This window comes from Salvelinus sp. IW2-2015, linkage group LG14 (genome assembly GCF_002910315.2).
Source record: "Salvelinus sp. IW2-2015 linkage group LG14, ASM291031v2, whole genome shotgun sequence".
Taxonomy (NCBI): domain Eukaryota; kingdom Metazoa; phylum Chordata; class Actinopteri; order Salmoniformes; family Salmonidae; genus Salvelinus; species Salvelinus sp. IW2-2015.
In genome coordinates, this window is record NC_036854.1 from 38,831,412 (window position 1) to 38,845,239 (window position 13,828).

The 13,828-nt window shown below is 42.5% G+C and overlaps 1 protein-coding gene across 4 annotated transcripts in view; it reads right to left on the bottom strand.

The window, feature by feature from the left end:
• The window catches only part of frrs1b (ferric-chelate reductase 1b), a 27,393-nt gene continuing 13,565 nt past the window's right edge, over positions 1 to 13,828 (bottom strand). For 3 of the 4 annotated variants that reach the window (XM_024000180.2, XM_024000178.2, XM_024000179.2), the window contains 15 exons: positions 5,957 to 6,158; positions 5,448 to 5,602; positions 5,104 to 5,198; positions 4,741 to 4,894; positions 4,362 to 4,544; positions 4,072 to 4,170; positions 3,736 to 3,886; positions 3,199 to 3,312; positions 2,889 to 3,004; positions 2,596 to 2,682; positions 1,639 to 1,736; positions 1,461 to 1,519; positions 1,111 to 1,254; positions 480 to 547; positions 1 to 379 (listed from right to left, as the gene is read on the bottom strand). In XM_024000180.2, coding sequence (XP_023855948.1) covers positions 287 to 379; positions 480 to 547; positions 1,111 to 1,254; positions 1,461 to 1,519; positions 1,639 to 1,736; positions 2,596 to 2,682; positions 2,889 to 3,004; positions 3,199 to 3,312; positions 3,736 to 3,886; positions 4,072 to 4,170; positions 4,362 to 4,544; positions 4,741 to 4,894; positions 5,104 to 5,198; positions 5,448 to 5,602; positions 5,957 to 6,158 — 1,818 coding nt within the window. In that variant the 3' untranslated portion in view covers positions 1 to 286. Of the gene's footprint in view, positions 380 to 479; positions 548 to 1,110; positions 1,255 to 1,460; positions 1,520 to 1,638; positions 1,737 to 2,595; positions 2,683 to 2,888; positions 3,005 to 3,198; positions 3,313 to 3,735; positions 3,887 to 4,071; positions 4,171 to 4,361; positions 4,545 to 4,740; positions 4,895 to 5,103; positions 5,199 to 5,447; positions 5,603 to 5,956; positions 6,159 to 7,350; positions 7,458 to 13,828 lie in introns of those variants that run through there. The other variant, XM_024000177.2, reaches the window with a different exon arrangement.

The following is a 13,828-nucleotide window of genomic DNA, read 5'->3' on the forward strand; positions in this document are numbered from 1 at the left end:
TACATTTGTTCAAAAGTCTTTATTTTAATGTCAGGGGGAATGATTTATAAAGAGTATCTTAAGATGATGTAACATATTTATTCAAATAAGCAGACAGATTTTGTTCTTAAATACAAATGTTGTTCATCCATTTACCATTTTTTAAGGACACGTTTTAATATGTTCAGTGGAATCTTAAAAAGGCAATGGCAGTAGTGTGTAAAAAAGAGCAACATGGCTTAAGTAATACAAAATACATACTATTATTGGCTACAATGACCCCTAACAAGGAGTATGTGATTCCCAGTCACACATTTCTTATGGTGTTTAGGAGAACAGACAAAAATCCAACATTTCCCACGAGGAACACAGCCAAGACAATCTTTTTGAATCGAGATACCTGAAAGAAATAGAATCAGTGTGGACAAACTTATTATAAAGAACACTTCTCAAAAATATATCCAAACCATATATAGTTTATACATTTGTTTCAAGCTTACCTTTCTTTGTCTCTCACTATCCGAGTGAGTAACCAGAATCTTTTCTTCATCCTCAGCAAGAGTCCTCCCTGTACAGAGGTTAGAGATTTACCACAGAGTTCCAGTATTCAACAGAATACATAGAGATATTTGGCTTTCTGTGTGACTACTACATCCCTGAAAATAACAATTGAATATATATTTAAACCTTATATACACACATTACTGTAAGAGAAATACGTATTACTGCAATCAAGGAAGACATCTCAACAAGTGAAAAAWTATTTTACATACCCACATCAAGTCTGTCGTTATAAAGACTAGTGTTTTTTTGTTGACATTTAAACCGGCTTAGCATTCCTGCCCACGCACCAAACAATCTGTTTTCAATTCTCTTCTATGCTTAATGGAATCAGACTGTGTAATTGATTTGTTCCCTCCAAGCAAAACAACATTGATTATTAAACAGTCAAATAATTGCATTGTTATAAGGTCTAATTCAGCGGTTCCAGAACCAGGGACATATTAAAAGTTAACAATTGTTGGAAAGGATAGGAAGTGGGAAAGGAAAGAACAGCATGGAGAAGGTTGTCATTGTCAAGAATAATTTACACTTAAAAAGATTTACCTGAATAAATCAAAAGAAACCAACCTGTTACGATGACTACTTTACTGTGGAACTCAAGTAGCAGGTCTACCAGGACTCCCCAGACTACGCAGCCTGCCAGGACACCAGTGGACCAGGGGCCAGGGAGAAGCAAGGCCTGCTGCTGAATACCCAGGAAGATGGCCACAACTACAACAGGAGAGATACTGGGGTTATGATTGACAGGGTAGAGAAGGTTATTGCAATCACTAGGTTTGGATACACCATTGTTGATGTTGCAGTCATTGTACTAAACATTGCTTTTATTGTTGGCATCATTATCCGTATATAAAGATAATAAACGTCTTCATCATCATGTCAACATTGTTATGTTAGGATTAAGATTAATCTCTAACCTGCAAGTACCCGTGCAATAGAGCCTGTTCCCAAATGCATCCAGTTGAATATGTACCTTCTGTGGAAAGACAGTAAAATACAGCACAGTTGATTCCTGGATCCTGCTACACAATATAGATAGCTAACATGTTTGACGGAGCTCAGAAACTGATCACTGTAGGGGGCTTTAGGTTGTACCGTGAGGAGTCTGTGGCGGGTCTGAGGAGGGCCATGATAGGCTGGATAAAAGATAGAGCCATGACAGTACAGCCCAGGTAAGGGTGGGACCCGGCATGCTGATGGAGACAGCGCAGAGCAACAGTATTACAGAACAGAATTAGACACAGTAGAGGTGAACAACACTATAGGTATCTGAGCAAACACTAGAACAACACTACAGGAACCTCTGAACAACAGTGCAGTAACACAACAGAGGAAGATAAGAGAGGAGAGGATCAAATCGATGGATCCAGAAGTCCCTGTAAATAACAGGAATTGAATTGAATCTCAAAATAAAATATATATATCTTGGAATTTTTGGCAGGTATATATAATTGTAATTAGTCTTCCAGCTGACTCTGCAGCACTTGAAGGGAAGGGTGACCTCTAAATGGTCACTGAGGGGAATAGCACCAAAATTAAAATATATATTTTGGCAGGACGCAAAGTGGACAAACATTTGACAAATTAAAAGCCTTCCTTAAAAAGATAAACAGGTGCAGATAATTTCAACCATCGATCAATGTCACTCCAACAAATGATTGTTCTCCCATACATGCTTTCGCTGAAGGAATGCTAATTATTCAGCTTTMTAAGTCAGTGATAATTGGTTACTTGGCTCCACTACAGCACTCAACATTCTCTCTTGTCCTTCTCTGTCCAGCAGGGCCAGAAGGACTAAGGCAGACAGACAGCTTGGTGGAGGAGGCAGCATGAAGAAAAGGGAGAACATGACACACAGCTGCGTGATGATGATTCAGTTCTAAGATAGAATCTAATTTCTTCGAATGTCTAAGACACACACACAGGCACTCAAGCAGCTAAATTATAACGACACAATATATGGCCAGCCAGAAATACAGACAGACAGATGGAGTGACTGACTGTCAGATGTGTAGCATGTGGTGATGACCGAGGGAGGTATTCCAGTCTTACCCTGCTCCAACCACCTCGATAGATGAAGGGTAGTGAGAATCCCACACAGGTAAGGAGCACGGTCAGGGTCATCAAGACTCGGTGCACCTGTAGAGACATTCACAAAATCATCATCATCATCATCATCATCATCATCACCATGGTGAAAATAGGGTTGAAATAACACTCGTTTTCAGGAGGAAATTGGAAAGATGGTGGTTTGAGCATTATCTATCACTAACTCATCTCTGATAACAAGCCTTAGAATTAACCAAATATATTAATCAAGACAGAATACTTTAAACAGACTTTACCTGAAACCATAGCCTGCATCCAAATAGTCTTGTTTCTGGCCAGTCGTGTTTGAAGTAGCGTGCAATGATGACCCCTGTGGTCACTGTCGTCATCCAGGCCACAAGCATAAACACACCTGGGGATACAGAGGGATATACACTCAGTTCTCTGTGTTTGTGTGAGCCAGACATATACTGAAACAAGTGTATGGAACTTAAGTGTTAAATGCGTGTTATATTAAGTAATGAAATGTATGTCTTTGTTGCAACACTTCCTATTCAAACATGTCAGGTCATAAAAGGCTTATCTTTCTGTAAACTACAGGCTTACCATGGAACTTAATGAGCAGGGAAGACCTGGAGCCAGCTAGATTCTCGGGAGGACCTGTGATGACTGTCTGATGAGTGGATATCAGAGGCTGCCGGTCATGTCTATAGATCACACCTTAAGATGGATGGATGAAGATAATGTCTATCTCTGGCACCAACACTAGATCCAGCACTGCCAGTTAAGCATTGTGGTAAATAGATGTTGGAACTATTTACCAATGTTTTATTATTGGCACGTGATTCACACATATGTGACTACTGTACTAGATAATCACAGCTTAAACCAGATATTCCACGTACAAAACAGCAGTGAGCTCGTTCAAAACACTTGGCACAGCTTAGCCCACACCTGAGTCAACAATGAGGGGTTGAGGTCAGGAATGTTTAATCTAACCACAGTAGATGTCAAGTTCAGTACCAGCATCTACAATATATCTGGCACAATAGGAATAATCAATAATATGTATGAGACCATAGTATACGACCAAAGGTTGGTAAACAAATAGGAAAAGCATTACATAAAGACACATGGTCATACCATCTTCAGCCCTCCCGTGGGCTATGAACAGGAAGTAGCTCTGGTCCAGGCTGAACCTGCTCTCAATCTGACGGGGGAGGAGTATGTCTCTACGGAAACGACACTGAATGGCCCCATCTGCCAGCCGCCAAGCGTTGTCTGAAAGAACATTCTAGAGAGAACACAAAAGGTCATAGGTCAAAGATCAGTTAGGTACTAGAGAGGTCAATCTATGAAACAACCATCTAAAACAAACAAGCAACAAACAAATAACACAACAAAAAAAACATTCAAAGAGTCACAAAACTATTATTTCATATTTTTATCAGAACTTTGCAAAACATAAATTGTGTATACCTCAGAGGCCAATTCAGGGTGAGTTCGGCCAGAGACATAAGCAGCATTGATGTCCACACTGTCCCCATCTCTCACACACAGGTATACATCATCATTCCCCTACACATAAATACAAAACTCAAATGAGTTACAATTATATTGTAAGGCTTCATAAAACAAATCTCACTGTGCATATGCCATATTGAAATACCACAGATAGTAGCCCTAGATTTGGCATGTCATTTAAGTCCACACAAGCTCCAAGTGGTTATAGAATACTTCTTTGGTAGTCTTTCTGGGGTCATACCAACCATCCATTTGTCCAGCGACAAGGCGAAGGACAGGTATCCATCAGCTGGTCCACTGAGCTCAAACAGCACAGTCCGCTCCTCTGGAGTGAAGGAGAGGAAAAAGCACAGGGGGTCTCTGCCTGGGTCGCATCCCACAGGGTCACGCAGACAGGACTTACTCCTACCACAACCCTCTGAGCTGAACTGAGGAAGAGAGGGAGAGAGAGGGAGAGACAAAAAGAGAGAGCGAGAGAGAGGGTTAAATTCTCCATCACCCATCATCACCACCATCACACATAATCATCATCCACAAACTGTCGGTCAGTGTAAACATTATGCTGATTCATRCTCAGTTGCTTCTGTCTATACTTAGAGAAAATCCTGGTGGTGAGTGACTCACAGGTCTGGTCAGCGCAGACAGAGTTGTGGTCACAGCAGCAGTAGTGGTGGAGGGGGTGGGGTTTGGTGGTGGAACCCCAGTCACTCCATTCAGAGACACCACCGGCCCTGGGATCTGCACCCAGTAGACTTTATACTTCTGCACCACTGTGGCCCTGAAACAACAATATAATGATATTATTATTATTAAGTCATTTAGCAGAAGATTTTTTTTATCCAAAGCAACTTACATAGCTGTCAGCATTGATAGTGAGTAGTGACATTCTGATTCAGTACAACAACATCAACAACACATTAGCAATAGAATGGAAGAATATCACATTTAGCGATTGGCATAATGAGAATAAAGGAGATAATTACGCACATAAATTGGACACCGGCTGGGGGGTTATTTGGAGCCTCCCACACGGCCTGTATCTCTGTCTTCTTGGATTTGCTGGTGTGGCTTACTGCAGATCCCTTCAAAATGACAGGGTTGCGTATCATACAATAAACTTCTCTTACACAGTACTAACTCCATTGAGGTGTGGCTGAGACAAGTAGCATCTTGTCTGTTTTACTAATGATATGGCTGGTGAAGGTTGTTGAAGACGGCATGATATTCAAACGCAACCGAATAGTAATTCCAGACAGCCAGAGCTTTACAATACTTAGCTTGTGTTTCCAGCAATCATGTAGTATATAATTGAGGTTGGGTAACATCTCTACCTGTGTGTGGCCACAATGTAGGAGCTGTGACTCAGAAGGGTTGAGGAGGCTGAATGATCCAACAGCAGGACCGTCCGGGTTCCCAGCATCCCTCGCTTCAATCAGGAAACCTTTGAAGGAGATGCTCCCAGATGTGGGAGCAACCAGTAAGGTCACTGTTAATAGAAAGAAAAACACTCAAGACATTTTCATTTTTCCATTGTCCCAACCCCCCGAGACACACAAATACACACACCCACAAAGGTAGGAGGAATGGGTAAGATACAGTGCAGCGCCCCCGGGATAATTTTTGGGGTTAATTAACTTGCTCAACGGCACACTGGCAGGAGATGGTTTCTAGAATACAAAACTTTTTCAGTTAAATATGCTCTTTGAAATATTCCAGGGATTATGCATGAGAATTAGCTATTTTGCTAACTCGGGCACATTTACACCAATGTGAACACTAATGTTGATATTGAACAGCAATATCCCTATATAAAACCAGAAACAAATATATAGTAGGCTACCTGTGATATGGTCACCAGGGCTGAATGTGTGTTTGTCCAGGGTGATGTTATAAGGAGCAGGTTTAGAGCTGGAGTCATGGCCATGCTGTGGTATCATATCTCCGCACGCCTGAGACACTTTTCCATTGGGGAAGCCAGAGGCTGTCTTTATTAAACACCCAGCCACCACCACCACCACTAACAGGAGATGTGGACCCGGCATCTGGAAAGACAAGACAGAGGTTATAATGAGTTTGTATGAGGGTTCAGGGTCTTAAAACATACTGTAACTGACTAATGGCATTTTTGGTCATGGGTAGACCTATGCTTATTCTGCTTCTCAGCTAGCTTGCATTTTTAAAAACATTTTATTATTTATTATTTTTACAAAAGACAAAATGATTCTTAGGCTACTCAATAGCTTACACATATGCCTACAGTATGGCGCCAGAGAGGATGGAAAACCATATTGACTTTATTTGATGGCGCTTCATAAAGAGAGAGTGGGAAGAGGAAAATGCTAGTTGACATCCGATGTACAATTGTGTGAGGATGTGGCCTATCGCCATCCCTGCACAGTGTGGGCATTTCATTAGGCCTAATTAGGCTAATATCTCCCTTTATACTCCTGCTACTGCACCGATTTGATTGTCTACATGTTACTTAATCTAAACCCAAATGTTACCTATTATGCTGGAGGATTACCCCAGTATTTATAACATCATCGCAATAGCCATTGTGGTTGGAGATATGCTAGGAGTCATTCACCTTCACCTTACTTTGTTTGGTTCACGCTCATATCAATAATTGCTCTTACACTAGCATTTGATTTTCAAGGTCAGCCAATTATGCCTTTTGCAGTCTTTAAAAGCCAAGGAATTTCTAACTGTATAAATGCAAATAGATAGCTCATTGTGAAAGAATGTTTGGCGTGTCCAATAGAGAGCAATAGTAATGGCGTTTTTTTGTAGGCACTAGCTCTGTCATGGTTCATTTTAGTGATGCACGATATGACATTTTTGTCCGATACCGATATTTTCCTTTAAAAAAACAACAATACCGATATTTAAAATTTTAATGGCCTTTTAGGCATTCTAGTACAGTTAAATAGTTACACACACACACGGACGCAGCGGTCTAAGGCACTGCATTTCAGTGCAAGAGGTGTCACTACAGTCCCTGGTTCAAATCCAGGCTGTATCACATCCGGCCGTGATCGGGAGTCTCATAGGGCGGCGCACAATTGGCCCAGCGTCTTCCGGGGTAGACCGTCATTGTGAAATAGGAATTTGTTCTTAACTGACTTGCCTAGTTAAATAAAAATGTCACACACAGAACAAAAATATATTTAGTTGGCATTTACGTATATCCCCATTACCAGTAAAACATAATCAAAACCTATTTCTTTCACTTACTTGCTGTGCTGTTTCATTGTTCAGTCGTTTCATTCTCAACCAGGATTTCTCATTTTATGGAACGCCGTTTGGGTCTTTGCGTGTCAAATAACATTATTTGACGTGTCAATTAAGCTTGTTGACCAATCAGGACCTGAATATGACTGCACGTCACATTTTAACATTTTAACGCATTCATACTTTTTTTTAGATAGTTATTACACATTGATTACACTTCATATGTCATAACGATTCATCGATACGTATGCTATGATGCTGGTACAGTTGTCTCGCGCACCAACAGTGCTGGTCCTTAAAAAAACCTTGCTAGCACATGGATGCAAACAATGTTCTTCTCCAAAAACATAGCAAAACGACAATCTGTTTCAGTAGCTATAGTTTGCTAGCTAACTATATAGCTAGGTGTAATCATCTAAAATAACCCGGATTTATAAGACAGTTCTTATTTGATTAATGGTGGGCGGACCCATCTATGTGAAGCTAGCCACAATAAGGATTAGCCACATAGTGGACGTTGCGGTTAGCCTTCAAAATAAAAGTCATCGACAGTAATGCAAATTAATACAAATAGTATAATTACGCCATAATTGAATAGATCATGCTAAACAAGGTTGGAATGTTGTCATATAAAATCAACAAAAGACAATTTGTTAATTTGACAAAAATCTGTTGAAATCACACTGGATGTATTATACTTTAGAATTGCATTGGGGGCATACTTATTTCATTGTACAGCCTTACCTATGGATTGTGGATCAATGACATGGGGTATCAGTCTACTCAGTGACACCCAGAGAACATTAGCATCGTAGCTCTTATTGCGGGACTCTGAAACAACTGAATTGAGCCACATTTTTGTCAACCTGTGTATTGTCAACCTATATGTACAGATGATGGTGCCGGAGGGTAGGGTTGCTGTCTTATTGGCTCTCAACCAATCCTGCTATTTTGTTAGTTTTTTCGCGTTGTTCGTAACTTGTTTTGTACATAATGTTGCTACTACTGTCTCTTATGACTGAAAAGAGCTTCTGGACATCAGAACTGGGATTATTCACCTCAAATTGTACAAGGAGTTCTTCTTCAATGAGTCAGACACGAGGGAAATACTGCAGACACCCAACCAGGCCCAAACCCCATGATTCGCTGGAGAAGGAAACTGAGATTGAGGCAAAAGATCAGGGTGCCTTGCGAGGATCAGGCGACGAGTGACTAATCTGCCCTTGCCTTCCGTTCTGCTAGTGAACGTTCAATCGCTGGAAAATAAATGGGGCGAACTGAAAGCACGTATATCCTTCAAAATGGGACATTAAAAAAACTGTAATATCTTGTGTTTCACCGAGTCGTGGCTGAACGACGACATTAACATACAACTGGCAGGTTATACACTCTATCAGCAAGACAGAACAGCAGCCTCTGGTAAGACACGGGGCAGGGGCCTATGCATTCGTGTAAACAACTGCTGGTGCACGATATCTAAGGAAGTCTGAAGGTTTTGCTTGCCTGAGGTAGAGTATCTCATGATAAACTGTAGACCACACTAACTACCTAGAGAGTTCATCTGTATTTTTCGTAGCTGTCTACATTCCAGCACAGAGCGAGATTGGCACTAAAACCGCACTAAATGAGCTGTATTCCGCCATAAGCAAACAGGAAAACGCTCATCCAGAGGCGGCGCTCCTAGTGGCCGGTGACTTTAATGCAGGGAAACTTAAATCAGTTTAACCAAATTGCTATCAGCATGTTAAATGTGCAACCTGAAGGAAAATAATTCTAGACCACCTTTACTCCACACATAGACGCATACAAAGCTCTCCCTCGCTCTCCATTTGGCACATCTGACCATAACTCTATCCTCCTGATTCCTGCTTACAAGCAAAAATGTAAGCAGAAAGCACCAGTGACTCAGTCTATAAAAAAGTGGTCAGATGAAGCAGATGCTAAACTACAGTACTGTTTTGCTAGCACAGACTGAAATATGTTCCGGGATTCTTCCGATGGCATTGAGGAGTACACCACATCAGTTACTGGCTTTATCAATAAGTGCATCGAGGACGTCGTCCCCACAGTGACCGTACGTACAGACCCCAACCAGAAGCCATGGATTACAGGCAAAATTCGCACAAAGCGAAATGGTAGAGCTGCTGCTTTCAAGGAGCTTATAAGAAATCCCGCTATGCCCTCCGACGAACCATCAAAACAGGCAAAGCATCAATACAGGACTAAGATCGAATCCTACTACACCGGCTCCGACACTCGTCAGATGTGGCAGGGCTGGCAAACTATTACACACTACAAAGGGAAGTACAGCCGAGAGCTGCCCAGTGACACAAGCCTACCAGACGAGCTAAATAACTTCTATGCTCGGTTTGAGGCAAGTAACACTGAAGCATGCATAAGAGCATCAGCTCTTCCGGATGACTGTGTGATCACGCTCTCCGCAGCCAATGTGAGTAAGACCTTTAAATGGGCCAACAATCACAAGGCCACTGGGCCAGACGGATTACCAAGACGTTTAATCCGAGCATGCGTTGACCAACTGGCAAGTGTCTTCACTGACATTTTCAACCTCTCCCTGTCGGAATCTGTAATAGCAACATGTTTCAAGCAGACAACCATAGTCCCTGTGCCCAAGAATACTAAGGTAACCTGCGTAAATGACTACCGACCCGTAGCACTCACGTCTGTAGCCATGAAATGCTTTGAAAGGCTGGTCATGGCTCACAACACCATTATCCCAGAAACCCTACTAGAACCACTCCAATTTGCATACTGCACCAACAGATCCACAGATGAAGCAATCTCCATTGCACTCCACACTGCTCTTTCCCACCTGGACAAAAGGAACACCTATGTGAGAATGCTATTCATTGACTACAGCTCAGCGTTCAACACCATATTGCCCTCAAAGCTCATCACTAAGCTAAGGACCCTGGGACTAAACTCCTCCCTCTGCAACTGGATCCTAGACTTCCTGACCTGCCGCCCCCAGGTGGTAAGGGTAGGTGAAAACACATCCGCCACGCTGATCCTCAACACGGGGGCCCCTCAGGGGTGCTTGCTCAGTCCCCTCCTGCACTCCCTGTTCACTCATGACTGCATGGCCAGGCTCAACTCCAACACCATCATTAAGTTTGCTGATGACAACAGTGGTAGGCCTGATCACCGACGAGACAGCCTTTAGGGAGGAGGTCAGAGACCTGACTGTGTGGTGCAATGACAACAACCTCTCCCTCAACGTGATCCAAGACTAAAGAGATGATTGTGGAATACAGGAAAAGGAGGACCGAGCACGCCCCCATTCTCATCGATGGGGCTGTAGTGGAGCAGGTTGAGAGCTTCAAGTTCCTTGGCGTCCACATCACCAACAAACTAACATCGTCCAAGCACACCAAGACAGTCGTGAAGAGGGAACGACAAAACATATTCCCCCTCAGGATTTGGCAATGGTCCTCAGATCCTCAAAAGGTTTTACAGCTGCATCATCGAGAGCATCCTGACGGGTTGCATCACTGCCTGGTATGGCAAATGCTCGGCCTCTGACCGCAAGGCACCACAGAGGGTAGTGCTTATGGAAGAAAATCCCCAAATCCAGATGTGAAAGTTGACACAGTCATACCCAAGATGACTCAAAGCTGTAATCGCCGCCAAAAGGCCCTTCTACAAAGTATTGACTCAGGGGTGTGAATACTTATTTAAATGACATATTTCTGCATTTCATTTTCTATAAATTTGCCAAAAATTCGATACATTTCTAAAAACACTTTTTTACTTTATCATTATTGGGTATTGTGTGTAGATGGGTAAAGAAAAATATTCAATCATTTTTGAATTCAGGCTGTAACAAGTACAAAATAAAGAAAATCAATTACGGGTCAACATCTAAATATTGATCCCAGCGTTGATCAAAGCTCAGAATGCTCATATTTTTGATCTGACTGAGTTCTAATCGCGCCTGCCTCGTTGAGAAAGAGTGGAATAATAAACAGTGGTTTGTTCGTTATGTTCGCCTGCGTCCCCTGGATTTGCCTTTTTAGCAGCACATTCACCCCTCTCTTAAACGGCGAACTCCGCACTCTCGCGGCACAGGTCGAGGGAAGCGCTGAACGAACTACCCTAGATCACAGTCGGCTCAACAGGCAAATAGTCTAGAAGCGACTGTGTTTTGCAAGATGCCAGACAAAAGGCAATTTTAAAACCGTCCCACGACTCCTGATGTGTCTACAGACATCCCAAACAAACAAAAAACAACTCTCGGAGAATGAGTGCACAAGTAGTAAATAGTCGCTTATAGATATTTCAGACAGGTGGGTATCTGACGGCAGAGACTTCTATTAAAGTAATGTTGAAGGGCTCTGGCTAGTATTACTTAGCCAGCTAGAAGGATGAAGTAAGAAGCAAACTTTACAGAGAGTAGGCTACTGAGACAGACAGTGATGTGGAGCTCAGTGGAGAGGCTGAGGCAGGCTCCAATGCATGCAGGAGGAAGCAGATATAGCCCTTGGTTCACCCCAGACTTGACTGCCCTTGACCAGCACAAAAACATCCTGTGGCATTCTGCATTAGCATCGAATAGCCCCCGCGATATGCAACTTTTCAGGGAAGTCAGGAACCAATATACTCAGTCAGTTAGGAAAGCTAAGGCTAGCTTTTTCAAATAGAAATTTGCATCCTGTAGCACTAATTCCAAAAAGTTTTGGGACACTAAAGTCCATGGAGAATAAGAGCATCTCCTACCAGCTGCACTGAGGATACGAAACATTGTCACTACTGATAAATCTACGATAATTTCAATAAGCATTTTTCTACGGCTGGCTATGCTTTCCACCTGGCTACCCCTACCCCGTCCAACATCTCAGCACCCCCTGCAGTACCCCTCGCTTCTCCTTCACCCAACAAATCCAGACAGATGATGGGCTAGACAATCTGGACCCTCTCTTTCTAAAATTATCCGCCGAAATTGTTGCAACCCCTAATACTAGCCTATTCGACTTTGTGCGAGTTTAGCGAAATGCTTGTGCTTCTAGTTCCGACCGTGCAGTAATATCTAACAAGTAATCTAACAATTTCACAACAACTACCCTATACACACACAAGTGTAAAAGAATATGTACATATAAATATATGGATGAGCGATGGCCCTGCGGCATAGGCAAGATGCAGTAGATGGTCTGGAGTACAGTATATACATATGAATCAAATCAAATGTTATTTGTCACATACACATGGTTAGCAGATGTTAATGCGAGTGTAGCGAAATGCTTGTGCTTCTAGTTCCGACAATGCAGTAATAACCAACGAGTAATCTAACCTAACAATTCCACAACTACTACCTTATACACACAAGTGTAAAGGGATAAAGAATATGTACATAAAGATATATGAATGAGTGATGGTACAGAACGGCATAGGCAAGATGCAGTAGATGGTATTGAGTACAGTATATACATATACATTATATTAAGTGGCATTGTTTAAAGTGGCTAGTGATACATTTTTGATCAATTTACATCAATTTCCATTATTAAAGTGAGCTGGAGTTGAGTCAGTATGTTGGCAGCAGCCACTCAATGTTAGTGATGGCTGTTTAACAGTCTGATGGCCTTGAGATAGAAACTGAAAAACAGCTTCTCAGTCCCAGCTTTGATGCACCTGTACTGACCTCACCATCTGAATGATAGCAGGGTTAACAAGCAGTGGCTCGGGTGGTTGTTGTCCTTGATGATCTTTTTGGCCTTCCTGTGAGATCGGGTGGTGTAGGTGTCCTGGAGGGCAGGTAGTGTTGCCCGGTGATGCGTGTGCAGACCTCACTACCCTCTGGAGAGCCTTACGGTTGTGGGCGGAGCAGTTGCCGTACCAGGCGGTGATACAGCCCGACAGGATGCTCTCGATTGTGCATCTGTAAAAGTTTGTGTTTTTGGTGACAAGCCAAATTTCTTCAGCCTCCTGAGGTTGAAGAGACGCTGTTACGCCTTCTTCACCACGCTGTCTGTGGTGGGCTGGACCATTTCAGTTTGTCCGTGATGTGTACGCCGAGGAACTTAAAACTTTCCATCTTCTCCACTACTGTCCCGTCGATGTGGATAGGGTGGTGCTCCCTCTGCTGTTTCCTGAAGTCTACGATCATCTACTTTGTTTTGTTGACGGTGAGTGTGAGGTTATTTTCCTGACACCACAGTCCAAGGGCCCTCACCTCCTCCCTGTAGGCCGTCTCGTCATTGTTGGTAATCAAGCCTACCACTGTAGTGTCGTCTGCAAACTCGATGATTGAGTTGGAGGCGTGCATGGCCACGCAGTCATGGGTGAACATCACATCTGCTAACCATGTGTATGTGACCAATAAAATTTGCTTTGATTATATATTTTTTTGATTCAAACTCTCTTTCGTATCATCTGAGATCCCCAAAATTGGAAAGCTGCCACGGTCATCCCCCTCTTCAAAGCGGGAGATACAAAAGATCCAAACTGTTATAGACCTATA